Source organism: Python bivittatus, unplaced genomic scaffold (assembly GCF_059951505.1).
Source record: "Python bivittatus isolate LINGU-HERP-01145 unplaced genomic scaffold, Pbiv_v1 ctg000040_np1212, whole genome shotgun sequence".
Taxonomy (NCBI): Eukaryota; Metazoa; Chordata; class Lepidosauria; order Squamata; family Pythonidae; genus Python; species Python bivittatus.
Window position 1 is genome coordinate 5,884,865 of NW_028277032.1, and position 22,381 is coordinate 5,907,245.

Below are 22,381 nucleotides of genomic sequence, written 5' to 3' on the forward strand. Positions count from 1 at the left end.
CCACCGACCCTTCCTCCTCATCAGGCCCCGGCCCAGACCCCCACAGGACGAGGCGGGGGAGCGGACCAGGAGCAAGCCGCCAACGACCTCAACAGGCGGAAGGGGACCTGTTGTGAAGATGGGGGCTGGTAGAGAAGTACGACGGAGACCCTGCCCAACTGCCCGCCTTCCTGAACCAGGTGAGAATCTGCATGGGCACGTGTGGGCGCCTGTTTGCCAGTGATGCCTGGAGGGTGCTGTATGTGTCCCGCTTCCTGGTGGGCGTGGCAGCTGAGTGGGTGAACGACTTGAATGAAGCGGAGGCCCCAGAACTGGGGGACTTCGACCGCTTCATCACCGCCCTACGGGACCGGTTCGAGGACCAATGTGCCCGCTCGCACGCAGCGGAGGCAATCCGGGAGCTGAAACAAGGGGCGCGCCCCGTGTCAGACTATGCGCTGGAGTTCAAGTGCTTGGTGGCGAAGCTGCCCGACTGGCCAGAAGTGTTCCTCGTGCGGCTGTTCCAGGAGGGGCTGGACCAAAGGCTTTTTGAGAGGGCCGTGGTGCGGGGGTGCCCGGAGACCTTGGCGGGATGGATCACCCACGTCTCCGTGTTGGAGGCGCAACTGGCCAGAGTCAAACCGCATGGCGCGGAGGCGAGATGGCGGCCCCCTAGCGCCGCAAGCCAAACGGGGCGAAATCGGCAAGGAAGGAGTTAACCCCCTCGGCAAGGCCGCAGGCTGCGGGGAAAGTCTGCTTCATGTACAGCGAGAAGGGGCACTTCGTGCGGCATGCCCCCAGAATCCCAGGCTACAACCTGTGGAGAAAGGGAACAAAGCCGAAAAACCTGCAAAGCCGATGAAAGCCCCATGGAAAAGCACAGCGGCGAGAGGCAAAGAAGAGAGGCTGAAGATTGCCTACCTCTCAGACAGCGAGGAAGGCGGGGAGAGCTCCGGAGAGAGGGAGGAAAGCCCGAGGCGCGGCCAGCCGATCCTGAGCAAATCGATCGAGGACATCCGGGTGAGTCCCATGACGTATGAGGTAGTGATCTGTGCTCCGCGATTGACTCGTCGGGCCCGGCTCACCGCATTGCTCGATTCGGGTTGCTCCCGGAGTTTGATCGGCCCCGCGCTCGTCAACGGATTAAATTTGAAAGTGCACCGGCTGAAAACGCCCATAATCTTCAGGCAAGTGCATGGAACAGCGGTGGGGGGAGGTGCGGTCCGCTACTACACAGAGGCTTTTGAGTTAAAAGTCGGAACGCACCGGGAGGCTTTAAGGTGCCTGGTCGCGCTGCTGGCTAGTTACCCCCTCATTCTGGGAATGTCCTGGCTGGAACGGTGGGACCCCCACATCAGCTGGCGGGAAAAGACTCTGGCCTTTCCGGATGGCGGGCGTGGGACTGCGCAGGCGGAGCCCAACCCACGAGGGGAGCTGGGGGCAGCAGCCCTGAAGGAGCAGTGCCAAGGGAGGAAGCCCCACGCGGGACGAGGGGAGGAAATCCCCTGGCAATATAGGGACTGGGCGAAAGTATTTAGCGAAAAGGAATCTGACCAACTACCACCACATCGCCCCACAGACTGCGAAATTGAGTTGGTGCCAGGAGCAAAGTACCCAACCCCAAAGATGTACTCCATGACCCAAAAGGAAATGGGGGCTTTGAGGGAATTCATTGACAAAAACTTGAGCAGAGGCTTCATAGTGCCTGCCAAATCCCCCTGGCAGCAACAGTACTTTTCAGAGAAAAGAAAGATGGGACTTTATGCTTATGCACGGACTATAGGGGGTTAAATGCAATATGCACAGAGAACAAATACCCTCTCCCATTAATAAAAGATTTGTTAGCCCATTTGGCAAAAGGAAAATTTTTTACCAAACTAGATTTGAGAGAGGCATATTTCAGGGTGCGTATAAAAGCTGGGCACGAATGGCGCACCGCATTCCGCTGGGCACTGGGACACTACATGTATCGAGTCCTCCCATTCAGATTAAAAGGCGCACCCGGGGTATTCATGCAACTGATTAATGAGGTCTTGCACGAGTTCCTCTACTGAGGAGTGTTGGTGTACTTGGATGACATTTTAATCTACACTGAAACAACGGAGGAACACGTGAAATTGGTCAGGAAAGTGCTGGAGAAACTGCTAAATGCGCAGTTGTATGCAAAATTATCCAAGTGTGAGTTCCATAAGGATTGCATTGAGTATCTGGGCTACAGAATATCTAATAAAGGAGTGGAAATGGATCCCAATAAGGTGCGGGATGTCCTAACCTGGGAGGCCCCAAAAACCAGGAGACAACTGCAAAGTTTCCTTGGCTTTGCCAACTTTTACAGACAATTTATTCCTAATTTTGCACAAGTAGCCCTCCCATTGACTGATCTTTTAAAAACGAAGGATAAACCCTGGGCAGCTGCAAAAGCCCCCAGGGCCTCTTTAAAATGGACAGCAGAATATCAGGAGGCTTTTGAAACCCTCAAGAAATTATTCACTGTTGAACCCATCCTAAAACACCCAGCAAGGCCTTTTGTTATTCAGGCAGATGCCTCAGACGTAGCCATTGGAGCAGTCCTCTTACAGAGGGATGAGGAAGGTGTGTTAAAACCATGTGCTTACTTATCTCGCAAGTTCACTGAACCTGAGCGGAGGTGGCTAGTATGGGAAAAGGAAGCTTTCGCAGTGAAATGGGCTTTAACAAATTGGCGGCATTTGCTGGAGGGAGCGGAAGAAACTTTTGAGGTTTGGACGGATCATAAAAACTTGGAGGCTTTGACATCGCCCAGAAAGTTGTCTCCTAAACAAATAAGATGGGCGCAATTCTTCAGCAGATTTAATTTCACTTTAAAATACATCCCAGGAGGGAGGAATTTCTTAGCAGATGCGCTCTCCAGGCTGCCCCAGCACAATAGCCAAAGGGAGAAGGTGGTGTCAGCTGTAATCCCAAACCGGCAGGGGCCAGAACTGGCAGCTGCAGTCACTAGATCACAAAGTAATGCCACCAAAACCCTCCTCAAATCAGAGTTCTTAATGGACTTAAATTGATTCCTGGAACAGGATGAGTGGTTCCAGGAGATAAGGAGGAACTAACCCAGAGGGAGGGGGCATGGTGGAATGCAGATAGACTGTACGTGCCCCAGGAGGCTTGCAAAATGGTACTACAAAGGTGCCATGATGATAAAAAAGCAGGACACTTTGGCTTTGTCAAAACTTTACATCTACTCCGCAGGCAATTTTGGTGGCCTTCGCTCAGGAGAGATGTGGCAGAATATGTAACTACCTGTCCTGTATGCACTATGGCCAAAAGGCAAGGGGGGAAACCCCGTGGGTTATTACAAACTGTGGCCTGCCCTGAAAAACCATGGAAAGAAATAAGCATGGATTTTATTGTAGGCCTGCCAGAGAGCAGGAAAATGACTCTGATTTGGACTGTTACTGATCTCTTCTCTAAACAAACTTACTTCATCCCATGCAAAGCCATTCCTTCAGCACCTGAACTGGCTGCCTTGTTTATACAACACATATACAGATTACACGGTTGTCCTGAAAGAGTGATCAGCGACCGGGGGGTCCAGTTCTCATCTAAATTCTGGAAGGCATTTTTAACCCTTTTGGGGTCTAAGCAAGCAATGAGCTCTTCCTTTCATCCTCAGATGGACGGAGCAACAGAGAGGAGGCATGCAGGGTTGGAACAATATTTGCAATGCTTCATAAACCATCAACAGGACAATTGGGTGGACTTATTACCTTATGCTGAAGTGCCTTACAATAATGCTGTATACGGTAATACTGGGCTGTCCCCTTTCCAGATTGTATCAGGGCAAGAATTTGTACCTATACCTGAACTTCCCCATGCTCAAACAGGGGTTAAAACAGTAGATGAATGGGGTGACAGGATAAGGGGATTGTGGCCTATCGCAGAAAAAGCGATTGCAAAAGCTAGAGAAAGTTATAAAACACAAGCAGATAAGAAGAGAGCACCACATGAACCGTGGAAAGTGGGGGACAAAGTGTGGTTATCTACCAAGAATCTGAAATCTTCCAGGCCTTGTAGAAAGCTTGATAATAAATACATAGGACCTTTCACGGTGGATAGAGTAATTAACCCTGTGTCTGTACGCTTGAAACTCCCCAAAACCCTCAGGAAGATTAATCCTGTCTTCCACAGTGAACTCTTGAAACCCTACAAGGAATCTGATAAATGGAGGCCAGTAGTGGCCCCTCCGGAACCTATTATGATCGAGGGGGAACAATACTTTGAGATCAGGGAAATATTGGACTCTAGAAACTTCAAAGGAGACATTCATTATTTAGTACATTGGAAACATTTCCCTAAATCTCTGGCTGAATGGGTCTCCAAAAGACATGTTAGAGCTCCTGACTTAATTTTGGACTTTTATAAGAATTATCCTAACAAACCCAGGTGAACGTGTTGAACTCTATAGGATGTATGTTTTCATAATTCCAGTTCCTCTTTTCTTATTTCTAGGGCGCCTGGCCAGCGTGGTGAAGAGGAGTTTTTTGGGGGGGCAGTATGTCAGAACCTGCATCACCCAACTGTTGTTGTTTTCCATTGTATTGCATTCGTTGGGAGTTGGATTGATTTGGTTCTGCCACTTGTAAATAAGGAGGGGGGGTGGCTGTTAATGGTTGTAAGGGGAGTTGGGAAGCAGCTTAACCATATATGGGCAATTTAGACTGGCTTGATTGCCGGCCAGGCAGCTGGGGCCCAAAGAACCAGGAAGAAGCTTGGGGAGGAAGGAGAGAGGTCAACAACAGGTGAAGAGGAGTCACGACGCCAGGCAATAAGGGGAGGGTGGATAAATAGAGGGAGGTTTACCCAAGGCGTTAGTTTTAGCAATGTTCTGTTTACAAGCTACATGTACCTCTTAATAAAGAAGTATTTATCTGACCCAAGCCTGGTTGCGTGAGAATGCTTCAGAACTGAGAGTTGGACATCGTGGACTTGACACCCCAGTTTAAAAAAGACATTGATAAACTGGAGCAAGTCCAGAGAAGGGCCACCAAGATGGTGAAAGTCCTGGAAACCAGGTCCTACGAGGAATGGTGAAAAGATCTAGGTATATTTAGCTTACAGAAGAGAAGGTTGAGAGGGGACATGACAGCTGTCTTCAAATATCTGAAGGGCTGTCGCATTATAGAGGGTCCAGACTTATTCTCACTTGCTCCAGAGGGTAAGACTAGAATTTATGGGATGAAACTTCAAGGATGTAGATAATCTGTATTAGATATGAGGAAGAGTTTCTTTTATATAATCATTAGAGATAATTATACAGATAAGAACTAATAGAAACTACAAAAAATTAAAAACAGAAAGAAAAAATAGAAAGTGCAGGAGAAAAGAAAAAAGAGAAAAAATATTAAAAAGTAACTTCCCCCTCATCACACCAAGAATATTTTTTTTAACAACTCATCACCTTCAAACAAGATTCAACAAAGAATCTCTTCATCCCATATCTGATCTACTGATTTATAAACAAGTCTTAAAACCTCGTCATTCTATCCTAATCAGCAAAAATTCATTAAGGGATACCAGAAATAACAAAGTATCTATTTTAAGCTTCATCCCAGAACCCACTTTATAATCCTTTCTTTTCTTTCTATATCTTATCCTTTACCTATTAAAAAAAAATCCCCAAAATCTCATCATTCATTCATAGTCAAACAAAATCCATTAAAGGTTACCAGGAAAAACCACATAATTATTTTAACTTTAGTCAAATAGACTTAAAATACAAAATAAACTCTTCTTCCCATATCTCATCTCTTATCTGAAAACAGAACCTTAAAACCTCGTCATTCCTAGTCAGTAAAAATCCATTAATGATTGTCAGAGATAACAACACATCTATTTTACTCTTGTTCAAATAAACCAATTCCTTCCCCTTATTCCCTTCAATTCTAGTTTTTAGTACCCTCAAATAATGTCCTAGAACTTGATTTCTTTTTTTCTTTGTCTCTTCTTAGAAAAACCTTGAAAACTTTAACAGATCGCTTTCTTAGAGCTTGATTTCTTTTCATTTTTGCTTTGCCTCTTGTCACAGAATCCTTCAAAGTTTTAACAGGTCTCTCTTGTACATCCAGTATAGGAAAATTATCTATATCACTCTTCGGGTTTATTATTTGTATGTCCCCTTTAATTATTGAAGCCTCAACCAGTTTTATTTGTATATCCTGTCAGGTTCGGTCAGCACGAGGCTTCAGGGAAGCACGGGGTTGCAGGGAAGCTCGCAACCAGACCACGCGGAATCCACCGGCGGTAGCTAGCGGGGAAAAGAGGAACCGAAAGCGCCGCTAATTAACGAGCCACCTGCGGCCAGCTAAACAGGAAAACCGCAGCGGAAGCTTTTAACTATGAACTGATAACGGCGCGATCAAGCAAGGAACGGGGCCGCAGGGCAGCGAAACAAGATCGCAACGCAGCACAGAACCCGCGGGTCTGCACGTAGCAGGGAGGGACCAACCCAGCCGGAGGGGGACTGGCAATCAAGGACAATGGACTCTGACCGACCCTGCCATCATGAACGATCAGGGGGGACATTGGGGGGCCTAATAGCCCACAGCCGCAATGCGATCACGAGGCGGGAAAAAGCGCGGGAAGGGGGGAATATAACAAGTGATGCAATTGTACCAAGCCAGTCCTGGCTTTGCTTGTGACTACTACGTTACGCATGAGTAAACCTTCTTTGTGAACCACACGTGTCACGAGAGTTTCTCTGTCGAACGGGGCAAATCTCACATAAAGCCAGGACTCACCGACAGCGCTACCCGGTACCACCGAGGAGCGTTTTCTTTCTCAATACAGGCATGACCAGCGACGAGGAATCCATGGGTCAGCTGGAGCGCGAGGGATCCAGGCTCGCGGAAGGGCGGTCGGAGCCGCCCGGGAGCGACGGGGCAGCGGCCAGGGCCGGGCGCACTCCATCCGAGCGGTGGTCGATGGGCGTGAACCAAGGACCAGACGATTCAGGCGTTACGATGACCCGGGGTTCGGGGTTCCGGAACCGTGAGTGGAGCGAGAAATTCGCCCGACTAGAGGAGAGAGTCGAGCGACGCCTAGACACCGTGGAGGCGATGCTCCAGACCCTACTACAGAGAGTGGGGCCACCGGCGGTGAACGAGGAGGCGAGCGACAGGGGGGGCGGTCCGACACCCCCGCCGGCACCACCCACGGCGCCCCGGTCGGAGGACCAACGGGCGGCAGACGCCCTGAGACTTCGAGGTATCATTGGGAAGTTCTCAGGGGACCCCGAACAGCTGCCGCACTTTCTGACGCACGTCAGGGGGTTCATGCAGAGGGGTGGTCACCTATTCGCTAGAGACGAGGACAGGGTATCCTACGTGGCCGAGCTGCTAGATGGCCAAGCAGCCAGCTGGGTGATCGGGCTGTACGATGCCAACGCGGCGGAACTACGGAGTTTCCCGGACTTCATGCAGGCGCTCCGGGACAGATTCGAGGACACATTGAGCGCCAAGCGGGCGGAGGACGACATCCTACAGTTCAGACAGCGGGGCAAATCGGTATCGGAATATGCCCTGGAGTTCCGGAGGTTGGCCGAGAAGCTCGCGGACTGGCCGGAGTCCCTGAAGGTGAAGTATTTTAAGAGGGGACTCAACCCAGAGATCCTGGAACGGGCACTGGGGCGGGACGACCCGTCCACAGTGAAGGATTGGATCTGGCTGGCCGGAACGGCGGAATCGGCATGGCGGCAGATCCAACAGAGCACAAGACGACGGGACCAGACGAGGGACCGGCCGAGGGAGAGGACCCCCGAGGAGAGACGGAGCGGTCGACGGCAGTCCACCGGGAGGCGAGAGGCGACCAGAGCCCCGAATCTGTGCTTCCGATGCGGAGGCAGAGGCCACCGAGCGGCGCAGTGCCCGACGGAGCGGGAAGGCGCCCCACCACGGCCCGAAGTCAAAACCCCGCGTGCGAACGGGAAAAGGACCGGTGACCGACCGCGGAAGGGGGCAGTGGCGGCGGTGACCGAGAAAGGACGCGGGGGATGGTCGACCCCGGAGACAGCATCCTCCGGAGAGGACTCGGAGCCGGCGGGAAACGAGGCGCGCTCGCACTGAACGGCGTCCCAGTGCGAGCAGGGGAGTCGAGGCGCGCAGACCCAATAGGAGACGAGGACTGCCCACCGTTCCGGGTGAGGATACACGTCCGGGGGGTGAGATCCGGAGGGGAGGCGCAGCTACGGGCGCTACTGGACTCGGGCTGCACCCACTGCTTGATGCACCCAGCGGTGGTCTCGGGGCTCGGGCTACAGCTGAGGCGCCTCCGGGAGCCCATTTCATTCAGCCAGTTAGATGGCACGCTGGCAGGGGGGGGGCCAGCTCAGTATTACACCGAGCCGGTCCAGATGACGATCGGGAGTCACCGGGAAGAACTGAGGTTCGTGGTGGTCCCGGTGGCCGACTACGCGGTGGTACTCGGCTTGGCGTGGCTGCGGCGGCGGAACCCACGAGTCGACTGGACGGCGGAGGCAGTGCGGTTCGGGGTCGACAGACCGGCGAGGGGCGAGAGCAGAGGGGACCGAGCCGTGGAGACGGAGGCAGCCGCAACCACCGGCGGACAAGTGGAGGGTCCGGGACACCGGGAGACGGGGCGAGAGCAGATGGGGCCCGAGACCCGGGCGGCAACAGCAGCAGCAGCAGCGCCGGGACCCCGGAGACCCGCCACGATCCCGAGGCGAGGGGAGGCAGCGGCGACTGGCGAGGCGACCGCAAAGCGAGGGGCCGGACCCGGGGAACCCCCGACGGGCGGCGGAATCCCGAGGCAGTATCGAGACCTGGCGGCAGCGTTCGGGGAGAAGGAGTCCGACCAGCTCCCACCACACCGGCCCAGTGATTGCGCCATCGAGCTAGAGCCAGGAGCAACCCTGCCTAAGCCGAAAATGTACTCCCTGTCGAGGAGGGAGATGGGGGCCCTGCGCGAGTTCATAGACAAGAACCTAGCGCGGGGATTCATCCAACCCGCGAAGTCACCATTAGCGGCCCCGGTGTTATTCCGGGAGAAGAAGGACGGCTCGCTCCGTATGTGCGTAGACTACCGGGGGCTGAACGCAATCAGCACGGAGTACAAATACCCCTCCCCCTGATGAAGGACTTGATGTCGCATCTGTCGAAGGGGAGGGTGTTCACAAAACTGGACTTGCGCGAAGCCTACTTCAGAGTTAGGATCCGCGCAAAAGATGAGTGGAAGACGGCGTTCAACACCCCGCTCGGAAGCTACCAGTTTTCCGTGATGCCGTTTGGATTAAAAGGGGCCCCGGGGGTATTTATGCAGCTAATAAATGAGGTGCTGCACGACCTACTCTACCGGGGCGTCCTGGTCTACCTGGACGACATCCTCATCTACACCGAGACCCTGGCGGAGCACGTGAGCCTGGTGCGCACGGTGCTCCAGAGACTGCTGAAGGCACAGCTGTACGCAAAGCTCTCGAAATGCGAGTTCCATCGAGAGCAACTAGACTACCTCGGCTACCGAATATCCAGCCGGGGAATTGAGATGGACCCGGCGAAAGTAAGGGATGTCCTGGGCTGGGAAGCGCCGCGAACCCGGAGGCAACTCCAAAGCTTCCTAGGGTTTGCGAACTTCTATCGTCAGTTCATCCCGAACTTCGCCCAAATCGCCCTTCCCCTAACCGACCTGCTAAAAACCAAGGGCACTGGGAAACCCCCAAGCCCAGCATGGCACTCGCGTGGACTGCAGAATGCCAGGGGGCGTTTGAGGAACTAAAACAGCGGTTCACCGCGGAGCCGATCCTGCGCCATCCCGACCCAGACCGGCGGTTTATAATCCAAGTGGATGCATCAGACGTGGCAACGGGAGCAGTCCTGCTCCAACCCAGCCCGGAGGGGCCATCCACCCGTGCGCCTACGCCTCCCGCAAATTCACCGAGACGGAGAGGAGGTGGATGGTGTGGGAGAAAGAGGCGTACGCGGTCAAGTGGGCGCTGGCCACGTGGAGGCATCTACTGGAGGGGGCAACTGAACCGTTCGAGGTGTGGACGGACCATAAGAACCTCGAGGCCCTGAAGACCCCGCGTAAGCTATCCCCCAAACAGGCACGGTGGTCCCAATACTTCGGGAGGTTCAGGTTCACACTGAAACACATCCCCGGGAAGCGCAACTTCTTAGCGGATGGACTGTCTCGCATGCCCCAACACGCCAGCCTACGGGAGGAGATCGTGGACTCCGTCATCCCCGCCAGCAGGCTGGCTGCAAAGGCGGTGACCCGAAGCCAGACCAAGGGGGAGCGACGGGACGCGGCGTCTGAAGTAAGGCAAGGGTTCGCGGAGGCGGCGGAGCGGGACGATTGGCTCAAGCAGAACCGAGAGGCGCTAACCGGCCAAGAGGGGTTGTGGTGGCACGAAGGAAAGCTGTACGTGCCCGAGGGTTGCCGACGGGAGGTCATGGAGAGAGCCCACGACAGCCGGAGCGCGGGGCATTACGGCTTCGTAAAGACACTCCACTTAATCCGGCGGCAGTTTTGGTGGCCCACGCTCCGGAAGGACGTGGAGGCGTACTCGCGGGGTTGCCCGGTGTGCGCAACAGCGAAAGGAGCCAAAGGCAAACCTAGAGGCCTACTCCAGCCGGTAGCGGAACCCGACGGCCCTTGGCAAGAGGTCGCCATGGACTTCATAGTGGAGCTCCCGGAGAGTAAGGGGAAGACCGCCATTTGGGTGGTCACGGACTTATTCTCCAAACAAGCGCACTTTGTAGCGTGCCGGCGAGTCCCCACGGCCGAGGGGCTGGCGAGACTGTTCGTGCAACATGTCTACCGACTCCACGGCGCACCTCGACGTATCGTCAGCGATCGGGGCGGCAACTTCATCGCGCGGTTCTGGCGGGAGTTCCTGAAGCGGGTGGGGACGAAACAAGCCCTATCCTCCGCGGCGCACCCGCAGACGGACGGAGCCACGGAACGCCTGAACGGGGGGCTCGAACAGTACCTGCGCTGCTACGTGGGGCACCAACAGGACGATTGGGCGTAGCTACTACCATTCGCGGAGGTGGCATACAACAACGCCGTCCACAAGAGCACCGGGTTCTCTCCGTTCAAAGTAGCCACCGGGAGAGATTTCGTCCCCATGCCGGAGCTGCCTCAGCCGGAATCCCAGATCAACTCCCTGGACGCCTGGTTCGCCCAAATCGACGAGACCCGGCGAGCGGCGCACGCGGCATTGCAAAGAGCCAAAGCCGACTACAAGAAGCACGCGGACCGCAAGAGGCTCCCCGAGGAAAAGTGGAAAGTGGGGGACCAGGTGTATCTGTCAACCGAAAACCTAAAGACGCACCAGGCATCGAAAAAACTCAGCCCGAGGTTTGTGGGGCCGTTCCCCATTTCGGAGGTCATCAATCCGGTGACCGTCAGGCTGACGCTCCCGAAAAGCCTCGGGAAGATCCACCCGGTGTTCCATTGCAGCCTGCTAAAGTTGCACCAGCCGGGGAACGCCTGGCACAAGGCGGAGGGAGTACCACCACCCATCATGGTCGGGGGGGAACAGCATTTCGAAATCAACCGGATACTGGACGCCCGGAGGCACAAGGGGCAGACCCAGCTCCTAGTGCAATGGAAACATTTCCCCAAGTCCCACAGCGAATGGGTGAGTAAAACCCACATAAGGGCGCCGGACCTAGTGCGGGACTTTTACAGTAAATACCCCGGGAAGCCGAAATAGGACCGAGGGGGGGGAGTTGTTGTCAGGGGGGCGGCATGTCAGGTTCGGTCAGCACGAGGCTTCAGGGAAGCACGGGGTTGCAGGGAAGCTCGCAACCAGACCACGCAGAATCCACCGGCGGTAGCTAGCGGGGAAAAGAGGAACCGAAAGCGCCGCTAATTAACGAGCCACCTGCGGCCAGCTAAACAGGAAAACCGCAGCGGAAGCTTTTAACTATGAACTGATAACGGCGCGAGCAAGCAAGGAACGGGGCCGCAGGGCAGCGAAACAAGATCGCAACGCAGCACAGAACCCGCGGGTCTGCACGTAGCAGGGAGGGACCAACCCAGCCGGAGGGGGACTGGCAATCAAGGACAATGGACTCTGACCGACCCTGCCATCATGAACGATCAGGGGGGACATTGGGGGGCCTAATAGCCCACAGCCGCAACGCGATCACGAGGCGGGAAAAAGCGCGGGAAGGGGGGAATATAACAAGTGATGCAATTGTACCAAGCCAGTCCTGGCTTTGCTTGTGACTACTACGTTACGCATGAGTAAACCTTCTTTGTGAACCACACGTGTCACGAGAGTTTCTCTGTCGAACGGGGCAAATCTCACATATCCAGTATTTGATCTCCTTCCATATCATTCTTGTAACTTTTCACTTCCAAATCCACATTTAAATCAGTTTCAGTCTTATCCAATAGAACTTGTTCCTCCTCCACAACATCATTTACAATCTGTTTATCAATGATCGCAGATACTTTTAAAATTAATTTCTGAGTCCATTGTTCCCAAATATCCTTAATTGCATCCGGTGTTAAAATATTTTGCTCCATTGTTGGCAAGTAATTTAGGTGTTTCTCCTTTAAACGCAATCTTTAGTTCCTTCTGGTTCCAGTATCCAAACTTCAAAGTTTCATCTTATCATGGTTCTATTTTTAGAGTTAAAAAACATCAGCAGTTTCCCACAGGAAGGATTCATATAATTAATGTTGAAGTCTTATTTCACATCTATCTGGATCCTTAGTCCATTTGTTGTTGTTGTTCAGTCATTAAGTCATGTCCAACTCTTTGTGACCCCATGAACCATATCACACCAGGCCTTCACTGCCTCCCTGAGTTTGCTCAGTTTCATGCTCATTGCTTCAGTGATGCTATCTAACCATCTCATCCTCTGCCGTCCTCTTCTCCTTTTGCCTTCAATCTTTCCCAGCATCAGGGAAAGAGTCCTCTCTTCGCATTACGTGACCAAAGTATCTGAGCTTGAGCTTCATTATCAATCCTTCCAATGAGCAATCAGGGTTGATTTCCTTTAAGATTGACTGGTTTGACCTCCTAGCAGTCCAGGGGACTCTTAAGAGTCTTCTCCAGCACCACAGTTCAAAGGCATCAATTCTTCGGTGCTCAGCCTTCTTTATGGTCCAGCTCTCACAGCCATACATTACTACTGGAAAAACCATAGCTTTGACTATGTGGATCTTTGTCGGCAAGGTGACGTCTCTGCTTTTTAATATGCTACCTAGGTTTGCCATAGCTTTCCTCCCAAGGAGCAAGCGTCTTTTAATTTCATGGCTGCAGTCTCCGTCTGTGGTGATCTTGGAGCCCAAATAAATGAAATCTGTTACTGGTTCCATTTCTACTCCTTCTATTTGCCATGATCTTAGTTTTTTTAATGTTGAGTTTCAAGCCAGCTTTCGCACTCTCCTCTTTCACCCTCATCAAGAGGCTCTTTAGTTCTTCTTCACTTTCTGCCATTAGGGTCTGCATATCTGAGGTTGTTGATGATTCTCCCTGCAATCTTAATTCTGGCTTGTGATTCTTCTAGCCTGGCATTTCTCATGATGTACTCTGCATATAGGTTAAATAAGCAGGGTGACAGTATACAGCCTTGTCGTACTCCTTTCCCTATTTTGAACCAATCAGTTGTTCCATGACCGGTTCTAACTGTTGCTTCTTGGCCCGCACACAGATTTCTCAGGAGACAGGTAAGGTGGTCTGGCACCCCCATCTCTTTAAGAATTTGCCACAGTTTGTTGTGTTCCACACAATCGAAGACTTTTGCATACTCAATGAAGCAGAAATAGATGTTTTTCTGGAACTCTCGTGCTTTCTCTGTGATCCAGTGAATGTTTAAAACTATCCAAAATCAACACTCTAATCACCCTTTTGGTCTTTAATTTCATATTTATCAATCTTTTCGCTACAGATTGAAGGAGACTCACCCACTGAATACTATAAAGCTTGCCGTTCTGAGGGTTCTTAATAGTTAAAAAACAGTAAAAAAATTTAATTCCAAACATGATTAAGAGATGAGGATTGCTCAAACTTAAAGTCCTTAGTAGCTACATTATGCTTGTGAGCCTGATGAAATCCCTTGGCTCCCAGCTGCATGACACCTAAGTGACCACAGAAACATCAGTTCCTGCCATGTACTCATGAGTAGCAGCTGTCTGAAGTATGTATGGGTGATCTCACGATTGTTCCTTCCTCCCAAGAGATTTTGGCAGCTTGGATCCAGCATCCAGCCACCAATTCAGCCGTAATGTTGTCCCCACTGTTCAGGGATATCCATTCTCCATGTCCTCACCAGAAGTACTTCTCGACAGTAAAAGCTGTCAATCAATGGAATAAATTACCACATGGAGGAGTTTCTTCCCCTTCACTGGAAATTTTCAAACAGAGGCTGGATAGTCAACTATCAGGGATGGTGTAATAAATCTTGGGGTGTGCAGTGTAAGGTTTACCCTGTTCGACTCAGAGAAACTCTTGTGACACGTGTGTTCAGCAAAGAAGTTTACTCAAACATAACGTACGTAATTACAGACAAAGCCAGGACTGGCTTGGCACATCTTACAGCACAATTTATAGTCCCCCCGTTTCCGTGCTTAGCTCCATTGCTTGGTTACAAATTACCCGCAGTAATCCCCCCCTTCACCTAAATGACAGATTCAGTCCAGTTCTTTTGTTTCTTGATTGCTATAACCCAATGCCGTGGTCGTTGTCTTCGTTGGGTCTTTCTGTTGCGCGGAAAGCCGAGGGTTCTCAATCCCGTGCTGATTGCTTTGCCCCAAGCCGCTGCTCACTCCTTCGTCTGCAGCGCTCAAGGCAATTTGGCGTTGACACAAAGTATCCGCTTGCGGTTTAGTAAAGTGGTCCCAGCTGGCCCATGAATCAGTTTGCGGTTTCTCACTTCCCCTTTTCCTTTGCTGGCACTCGGGCGGTGAAACTGACTGAGCGCGGCTGGGCAAGTCCCTAGCTGTGCCGTGCCGGCTGAATCTGACATGCAAGGGGTTGGACTTGTTGACCTCTGAGGTCCCTTCCAATTCTATGATTCTATGAAATGTGAGGACTAATACTTATTGTGAAAACCAACACAGATGCTATGACCCATGGGGTGTAAAAATGGAACCATAATATATGGCAGCTGAGATTCATCTACAAAGAGTTCTTTGGAATCTCCCAACTTTTAGGTTTCATGCCATTTTCCAACCTATCAAGAACCCTTCACTACCTTGCTAATCAGTAAGTCATAGGATACTTTGTCAAATGCATCACTGAGATCAATATACATTTGCACCATCTATTAAGGAAGTTGTCCAATCAAAAAAAATTCTGGCAAGATTTGCTCTTGACAGACCAATGCTGACTTCTGATAATTGCTACTCTGGTTCCAAGGTGCTCTTTACAATCAACTTTGGTTTGTGTGCCAGTTGCTCCCATTCCTGGACCAGGAGGCCCTATGCTCAGTCACTTATGCCCTGGTCACCTCCCGCATGGATTAGTGTAATACGCTGTACATGGGGTTGCCTTTGAAGAGCATCTGGAAGCTTCAGCTGGTATAAAATGCAGCGGCATGGGCAGTTATGTGTGCACCTAGATCAGCGCACATTACACCTCTGCTCCACAAGTTATGATGGTTGCCAGTTTGCTTCCAGGTTCAAGATGCTGGTAATAGCCTATAAAGCCCTACATGGCATAGGGCCAAGTTATTTGAGGGACTGCGCCACCTCAATCACATCTACCCATCCCATCAGATCTGGCAGGAGGAGCATGTTGTGGGTCCCATCCCCAAAGGAATGCCATCTGAAGGGACCTAGGAGGAGAGCCTTTTCTGCTGCGGCACCCACCCTTTAGAACATCATCCCCCAGAGGTCAGATTGGTCCCGACCTTGCTGGCCTTCTGAAAGGCTTTGCCATCTGGCCTGGAGATCTGGGAATGTGAGTATGGAGCCTGCTAGGGAAATCCAGTGTGCTCTCCCACAGATTATGTTTTTTAAATAGCTTTTATTGTTTTTCATGTTTTTTGTAATGAGGTTTTTTTGTTGTTATTTTGTTGTATTGCTTTGTGTTTTTTTAACTTTGTAGCTACTCATATGTGAGATAGGTGACTATATAAATTTACCAAATAAATAAATAAATAAATAAATCTGCTCTAAACTTTTTCCAGGTACCCATGTCAGACTGGTCTGTAGTTTATTGGATCCTCTATTTCCCCCTTCTTGAAGTTCATGATAGAATTATGAGCAGTTATGAGACACTTCACCAGTTCCCCAGGATTTCTCAAAGCAGATCCTTAACATTATACTGTTCAGCCCTGGAAAGGCTCTGATTCATGTTTTTATCAAACATTTCCCATTTTCTTCCTGCTGGGGTTTCTTTCATCTTGTTTCATGGTGCTTGTGCTGTACATGATTTGCCACCAGGGTGGGTGGGTCATAAGGCTCTCGGGGCTGTCTCAGCCACCCTGATATTGGAGCAGAATGCAGACAAACCTGGAGCAAGTTCACGGGCTTTATCCCCAACCAGGTTATTATTTACAGCTGCCCATTCCTTCCCCCCTGCACATCCAGCTTTGCACCTGCTTCTCAGTCACGCACTCCCTGACAGGTCCAGACAGTGAAAAGTTCCCCCACTTTGTATAATCCCCGTGATCAGGGCTGAATGCAGTCAGGGAGTGCCTTTAAGCAGATTGCCGAAGCATCGTGAGGAGGCAGAGTCCGTCAGAAATCTAGAGGGCTCTGCTGCTCCATACTGTGAGAAGGCAGGGAGAAGTGAGGGCCTCAAACGAACCATGTTTGCTAGGGGAGAGCGCTGTGCACCATGGGGCAGCCTTGGGGGGGACGGCAGGAGGGAGGATGGGCAGAAGGCACACTCGCACCAGAGTGGAGAGGGACGGCAGGAGGGAGGAAAGACTGCAGGCAAAAGGCACGTTCGCACCAGAGTGGAGAGAAACGGCAGGGGGCGGCTGTCGGGTCAAGTGGGGATTGGAATGTGTATTGCGCTGATTGAGTGGAATGTCTGCGGTTTTGCGGTTAATTAGCGGCGCTCCGGGGTGGTAAAAAAGGTGAGATTGTGAGCCAAGCCCTCGTAGGAGGGGGAGGACAGATAGGGGGTATAAAAACCTGTCAGACCTTGCTTCGGGGTTCCTCCATTGCTGCGGGAGGGACCCACCTTTGCAAACGTGCCCAATAAAAACTTCTGTCTACTGGACAACCGAACCCGTGTCTGTCGTTTTCTGACAAAATTGGCGAGCCAGCCAGGAGTCCTCGACGTGGACCGGACTGTGGGGAACCGGTGAGTAATCGGCCGTAACACCCCGTTGAGGTGTCTCCCATTTTCCCCGGAGTCAGGTCCGGGACGGGACTCCAATCGCCAGTCAGACAGAAGTAAAGAGGAAGTCGGCCGACGAGGGGACCTCTGGGAGGTCTGGTGAGTACAACCTACCCATAATCTCGGGGAGATTAGCGTGGTTACGAGGCGTTGGACGCCGCAAGGGGACAGAAGAGTCCGGGACCTTCTGTAAGGTGGGAAACGTAGTCAGGAAGGATGGGTAAGGCGCAGAGTAAGAGTGTAAGGCCAGGGGCCAGTGGGAAAAACGCAGTAGGGGAATCCCCACGGATTCTCCATTAGGACAATTGTTGCAACAATGGGAGACACCCTGGTTGTGTCCATTCACCAGGGGTCTGGAAAAACCGACCATGATAACTTTGTGCACTAAAGAATGGCCAAAATATCCACTAGTGGACCCCGAATTCCCCTACCATTGGGATACTCTTGGAATCCCCAGTAATTACTGGGTGACCCAACTAAAAAACTACATTGTGGAGCATAAAATGTTAACACAGGAACCCTATGTGGAAGTCTGGTTCCATGTTCATTGGGAGGGGCCTCGACCCAAGTTAGCCAAAATTTTTGTCCAAAAAGAACAGGAGGATGAGGAGGACCTCTGGCTGACTGGACCTCAATGGGGGCCGCCACCTCCTCCTCCTCCTCCTCTTCCTACCGCTCCCCCTCCGGCGCCCCCACCCTATCCCGGGCTGCGGAAAGAGCTGGACCAGCTGAACCAAGACATTCAGAACTTGCCCTTTATTCTAAGGTCGGCCAGTGCCTTCCCCGTCCTGGAGGTCCCGAACGGAACGAACGCACAGGGGGTGACCGTCACCAGTTACGTAACGGTTCCCATCAAACCCAGTGAGTTGAGGGAATTAAAAAAGACCCTCCCTCGTATGCAAGAGAACGCCCATACCGCCGCCAAACAATTGGAACTTTTTCTCGGCCCGGTGGAATACTCCTGGGGGAACTGAATTACATTTTAGCCGACCTCTATACGCCAGAAGAGAGGGGCCAGATTCGGCGAGCTGCGCTCGGGGCTTGGGAGCGAAGGAATGCAAATGTCCCAAATGCCCCGTCCGTGAATACTAAATTCCCTCTGGCAGACCCAAATTGGGATCCCAATAATGCTGAACATCGGGAGAACATGAGAGGAGTTTCCCCCTGTACGACTAGGGGGGTCATGGTTCCCCAACCGGGACCCACGGGGAACCCTTGGTAAACATCACGGTGGGTCCCACCGGCGAGGAACAGCAGTTCCTCGTGGACACCGGAGCCTCTCGAACATCGCTGTGCCAACCGATCCCAGGGATTGTGAAATCCCGGGGCGCGTCGGTATCGGTGATGGGGGTGGGAGGCTCTCCGGTCAAGGCAGACGTACTGGAGGGAGTGAGACTGGAGTGGAATGGGAAGGAGGTAACTGCAGATGTGTTACTGATCCCACAGGCGAGAGTGAACCTGCTGGAAAGGGATCTAATGGGTAGTCTAGGAATGGAGTTGTGGAATGTGGAACAGGCAGAAAGGATGTGTTTGTTGCGGGAGGCAGACGTGGAGGTAGTGAACCCTGAGGTATGGGCAGGGGAGGGGGGGCGGGTCGGTTTCGCATAGCCCCAATTAGCATCCCCTTGAAACCAGGGGTGACGGGTTTGCGGCAAGCCCAATACCCACTGTCCCGGGATGGGAGGCGCGGGCTGAAGCAACAACTGAGATGGACGGTGCTGCCCCAGGGGTACACCGAGAGCCCCCTCTTGTTTGGACAGGCATTGGAAGAGAAACTCCAGGGGTTCCGGGCCCCGGGGGGTTCTCGGGTGCTGCAGTATGTGGATGATTTGTTGGTGTCTAAAGAGAAGGAAGTAAAGTTGAGAGAAGACTCAGTGGCTTTATTGAACTGGTTGGCTGAGGAAGGATTGAAGGTGTCAAAAGGGAAGGTCCAATTTGTGAAAAGGGAGGTCAAGTATTTAGGACATGTACTCCGGAAGGGCGAGAAGTTGATTGATCCTTCTCGGATACAGGGGATAATGCAGTTGAAGCCCCCTCATACTAAAATGGAGGTGCGGCGGTTTCTGGGTCTAGTAGGATATTGCCGGCTATGGATAGATGAGTACATGAGCAAGGCTCAGTTTCTGTATGAGAAGTTGAAAGGATCATCTGACAGGGTAGAATGGACAGACAGGGACAAAGAGAAGGGAGAATTACGAAGGAGCCTGGTGACAACCCCGGCTCTGGCTCTAACGAACCTGGCCCTCCCCTTTCACCTGTACGTCACAGCCCATGGGGGAACCGCCATTGGAGTGCTGACTCAGAGACGGGCTGGGAAATATCAACCAGTGGCCTTCCTGAGCAAAGCCCTAGAACCGGTGGTGAGGGGATGGCCGACTTGTGTGCAGGCAGTGGCTGCCGCTGCTGTGCTAGTGACAGAAGGGAAAAAACTCACTTTTGGGAGCCCCGTGATTGTCCATTCACCCCATCAGATCTTAAGTGTGCTTAGTCAGCAGGCGGCTGCTTGGATGACAGAAGGAAGGATGTTGAAATATGAGACAGTTCTCCGGATAAGTCCTGATGTGGTGGTAGGAACAGACAGGAATTTGAACCCAGCGGAGTTTCTTGCGGGGGAGCGGAAAGAATGGGAGCCGGCGGAGCACGAGTGCTCCACCCTGTTGCAGCTGCAAACAAAGACCCGGGAGGACCTGCAGGAGGTCCCGCTGGAGGAGGGTGAGGTCTGGTTTGTGGATGGGTCTAGCCGAGTAGAGCAGGGACAAAGGAAGTCAGGATATGCGATAGTGACGGCGGAGGGAGAGACAATAGAGAAGGGGGCACTACCAGCGGACTGGTCGGCTCAGCTGTGTGAAGTGCACGCTTTGAAACGGGCACTAGAGTTGGGAAAGGGAGTGTCCCTCACCGTCTACACAGACTCACGATACGCCTGGGGAGTAGTGCACACTTTCAGGAAAATTTGGCTGGAACGGGGTTTACTCACAGCTGCTGGAAAGGGAAGGTTGCAGGGAGGAAGCAGGTCATTGGGTTACAATTGAGGGGACCCCAGTAGTGAGCCGTGCTGACATGAGGGGGATGGTGGAGAAACTGCATGAAGGGTCTCACTGGGGGGTGCAGGCTTTGGTAGACACTGTAAAGCCGTGGTACTGGAGCCTGGGGGTTCGATGGGAACTCCACACCCCTTGGCATCCTGACTCCAGTGGGAAAGTGGAAAGGGCCAACGGGGTGTTGAAGCAACATCTCACCAAACTGGGATTGGAAACAGGGCTATCTTGGACAAAGACACTTCCGGTTGCCCTGCTTCGAATGCGGACAGCCCCTCGCAAGGATGTGGCGGTCTCCCCGTTCGAGTTGATGATGGGAAGACCTTTCCTGGCTCCAATGGGAGAGCCTATCCCCGAGCTAAAGGATGCCTTCCTAAGAAAGTATCTCTTGGTACTGTCACAATCTCTCTTGTCTCTAAGAAAACAGGGACTCCTCGCTCAACGGCCCCCTTGCTGAAAGACCAACACCCCCACAAGCCAGAGGATTGGGTCCTGATAAAGACGTGGAAGGATGAGAAGCTGAAACCGTCTTGGGAGGGACCATACCAAGTTCTCCTGACAACTGAATCAGCGGTTCGGACCCAACAGGGGGGTTGGACCCACTACCATCGGGTTAAGCGAGCTCCCGACCCCCGACCGTGGACTGCCCAACCGGGAGACGGACTCAAAGTAAAACTTAAAAGGACGGACTCAAAGTAAAACTTAAAAGGAACTGAACTAAGGCAGGGGAGGAGATGACCAACATAAAGGCGTAGAATTGGCACAGACAGCTTTGATCACTGGGGATGATCCCCGTGGGGGGGATGTTCTATCATTTTGGGTCTTCTCCCATACCAAGACCCTGGACTAATCAAAGGCAAATGGCTCTAAATCTCTTGGGGATAACCAATGCAACTCAATGTGTATATTTCAACAATACCCAGAACCGTACCCCCCGTTGCCCTCAAAAGGTCCTGCTTTCACTTGTGGAGGGGTCTATAATATCCCTTACGCCTCAACCCCTCTATACCTACCTAAAGGTTTCTTTTTGTTATGTGGACATGAAGCTTACACCTATGTTCCAGCCTATAGTTCAGGGGCCCTTGTGCCATAGGGCGCCTGACCTCTCTATATGCCCTGCCTCCAATGCAAGCGCACCCATCAAAAGAAAAAAGAAAAAGGGAGCTGCCATCTGATTGTGAGAGTGATGTGACACTCTTGTCTGAAACAGAAGCCATGGCTCTGGCCCTCTCCTTAGTAGGGGTCCCTGCACTAAGCGGAAGAGCTTACCTGGACCTAAGGAAGGTGGCCTGCCTCCTGGCTAAAAGTGTCAACCTTACATCCTCTCTCATTGCAGCCCTCACTGAAGAAGTCACTGAGATCAGGAGGGCGGTCATTCAAAATCGGATAGCTATAGACTATCTCCTATTAAGGGCAGGACAAGGCTGTGAATCTTTTCAAGGTCTTTGTTGCTTTAACCTAACCAACAATGAGAATTATATTGAAGCAAAACTAGCCAAGTTGAAGACCTTAGCCTCTCGCATATCCGAGGATCCAGAGGGATGGAATTGGTTGTGGCTCACTAGTTGGTTACCTAACTTTGCTTGGTTAAAACAAACTTTCTGTACTAGCTATTGGCTTCATTGCCTTACTGGTCCTAGTATGTTGCTTAATGCAATGCCTCCCTGCTTGTGGGAATTACCTGTCCCAGTGTGTGAAGCCCCAGGTCCGGGACGAGGGAGCAATCCTGTTAGCCAGGTTTGAGGCCCAACAGAGGCGTGAAAAGAAAAAGGGGGGATTGTGAGAAGGCAGGGAGAAGTGAGGGCCTCAAACGAACCATGTTTGCTAGGGGAGAGCGCTGTGCACCATGGGGCAGCCTTGGGGGGGACGGCAGGAGGGAGGATGGGCAGAAGGCACACTCGCACCAGAGTGGAGAGGGACGGCAGGAGGGAGGAAAGACTGCAGGCAAAAGGCATGTTCGCACCAGAGTGGAGAGAAACGGCAGGGGGCGGCTGTCGGGTCAAGTGGGGATTGGAATGTGTATGGCGCTGATTGAGTGGAATGTCTGCGGTTTTGCGGTTAA

The 22,381-nt window shown here is 52.2% G+C and overlaps 2 protein-coding genes across 2 annotated transcripts in view; both read left to right on the forward strand.

The window, feature by feature from the left end:
* Positions 1-22,381, forward strand: part of LOC148216940 (uncharacterized) — a 589,705-nt gene that overhangs the window by 555,606 nt on the left and 11,718 nt on the right. The gene's annotated exons all lie outside the window — the stretch shown is intronic.
* On the forward strand, positions 625-8,407 carry LOC148216946 (uncharacterized). The gene is made up of 2 exons (XM_088153307.1): positions 625-1,166; positions 7,316-8,407. Exons 1-2 carry the CDS (start codon positions 625-627, stop codon positions 8,073-8,075), a joined length of 1,302 nt encoding a protein of 433 aa, XP_088009433.1. The 3' UTR covers positions 8,076-8,407.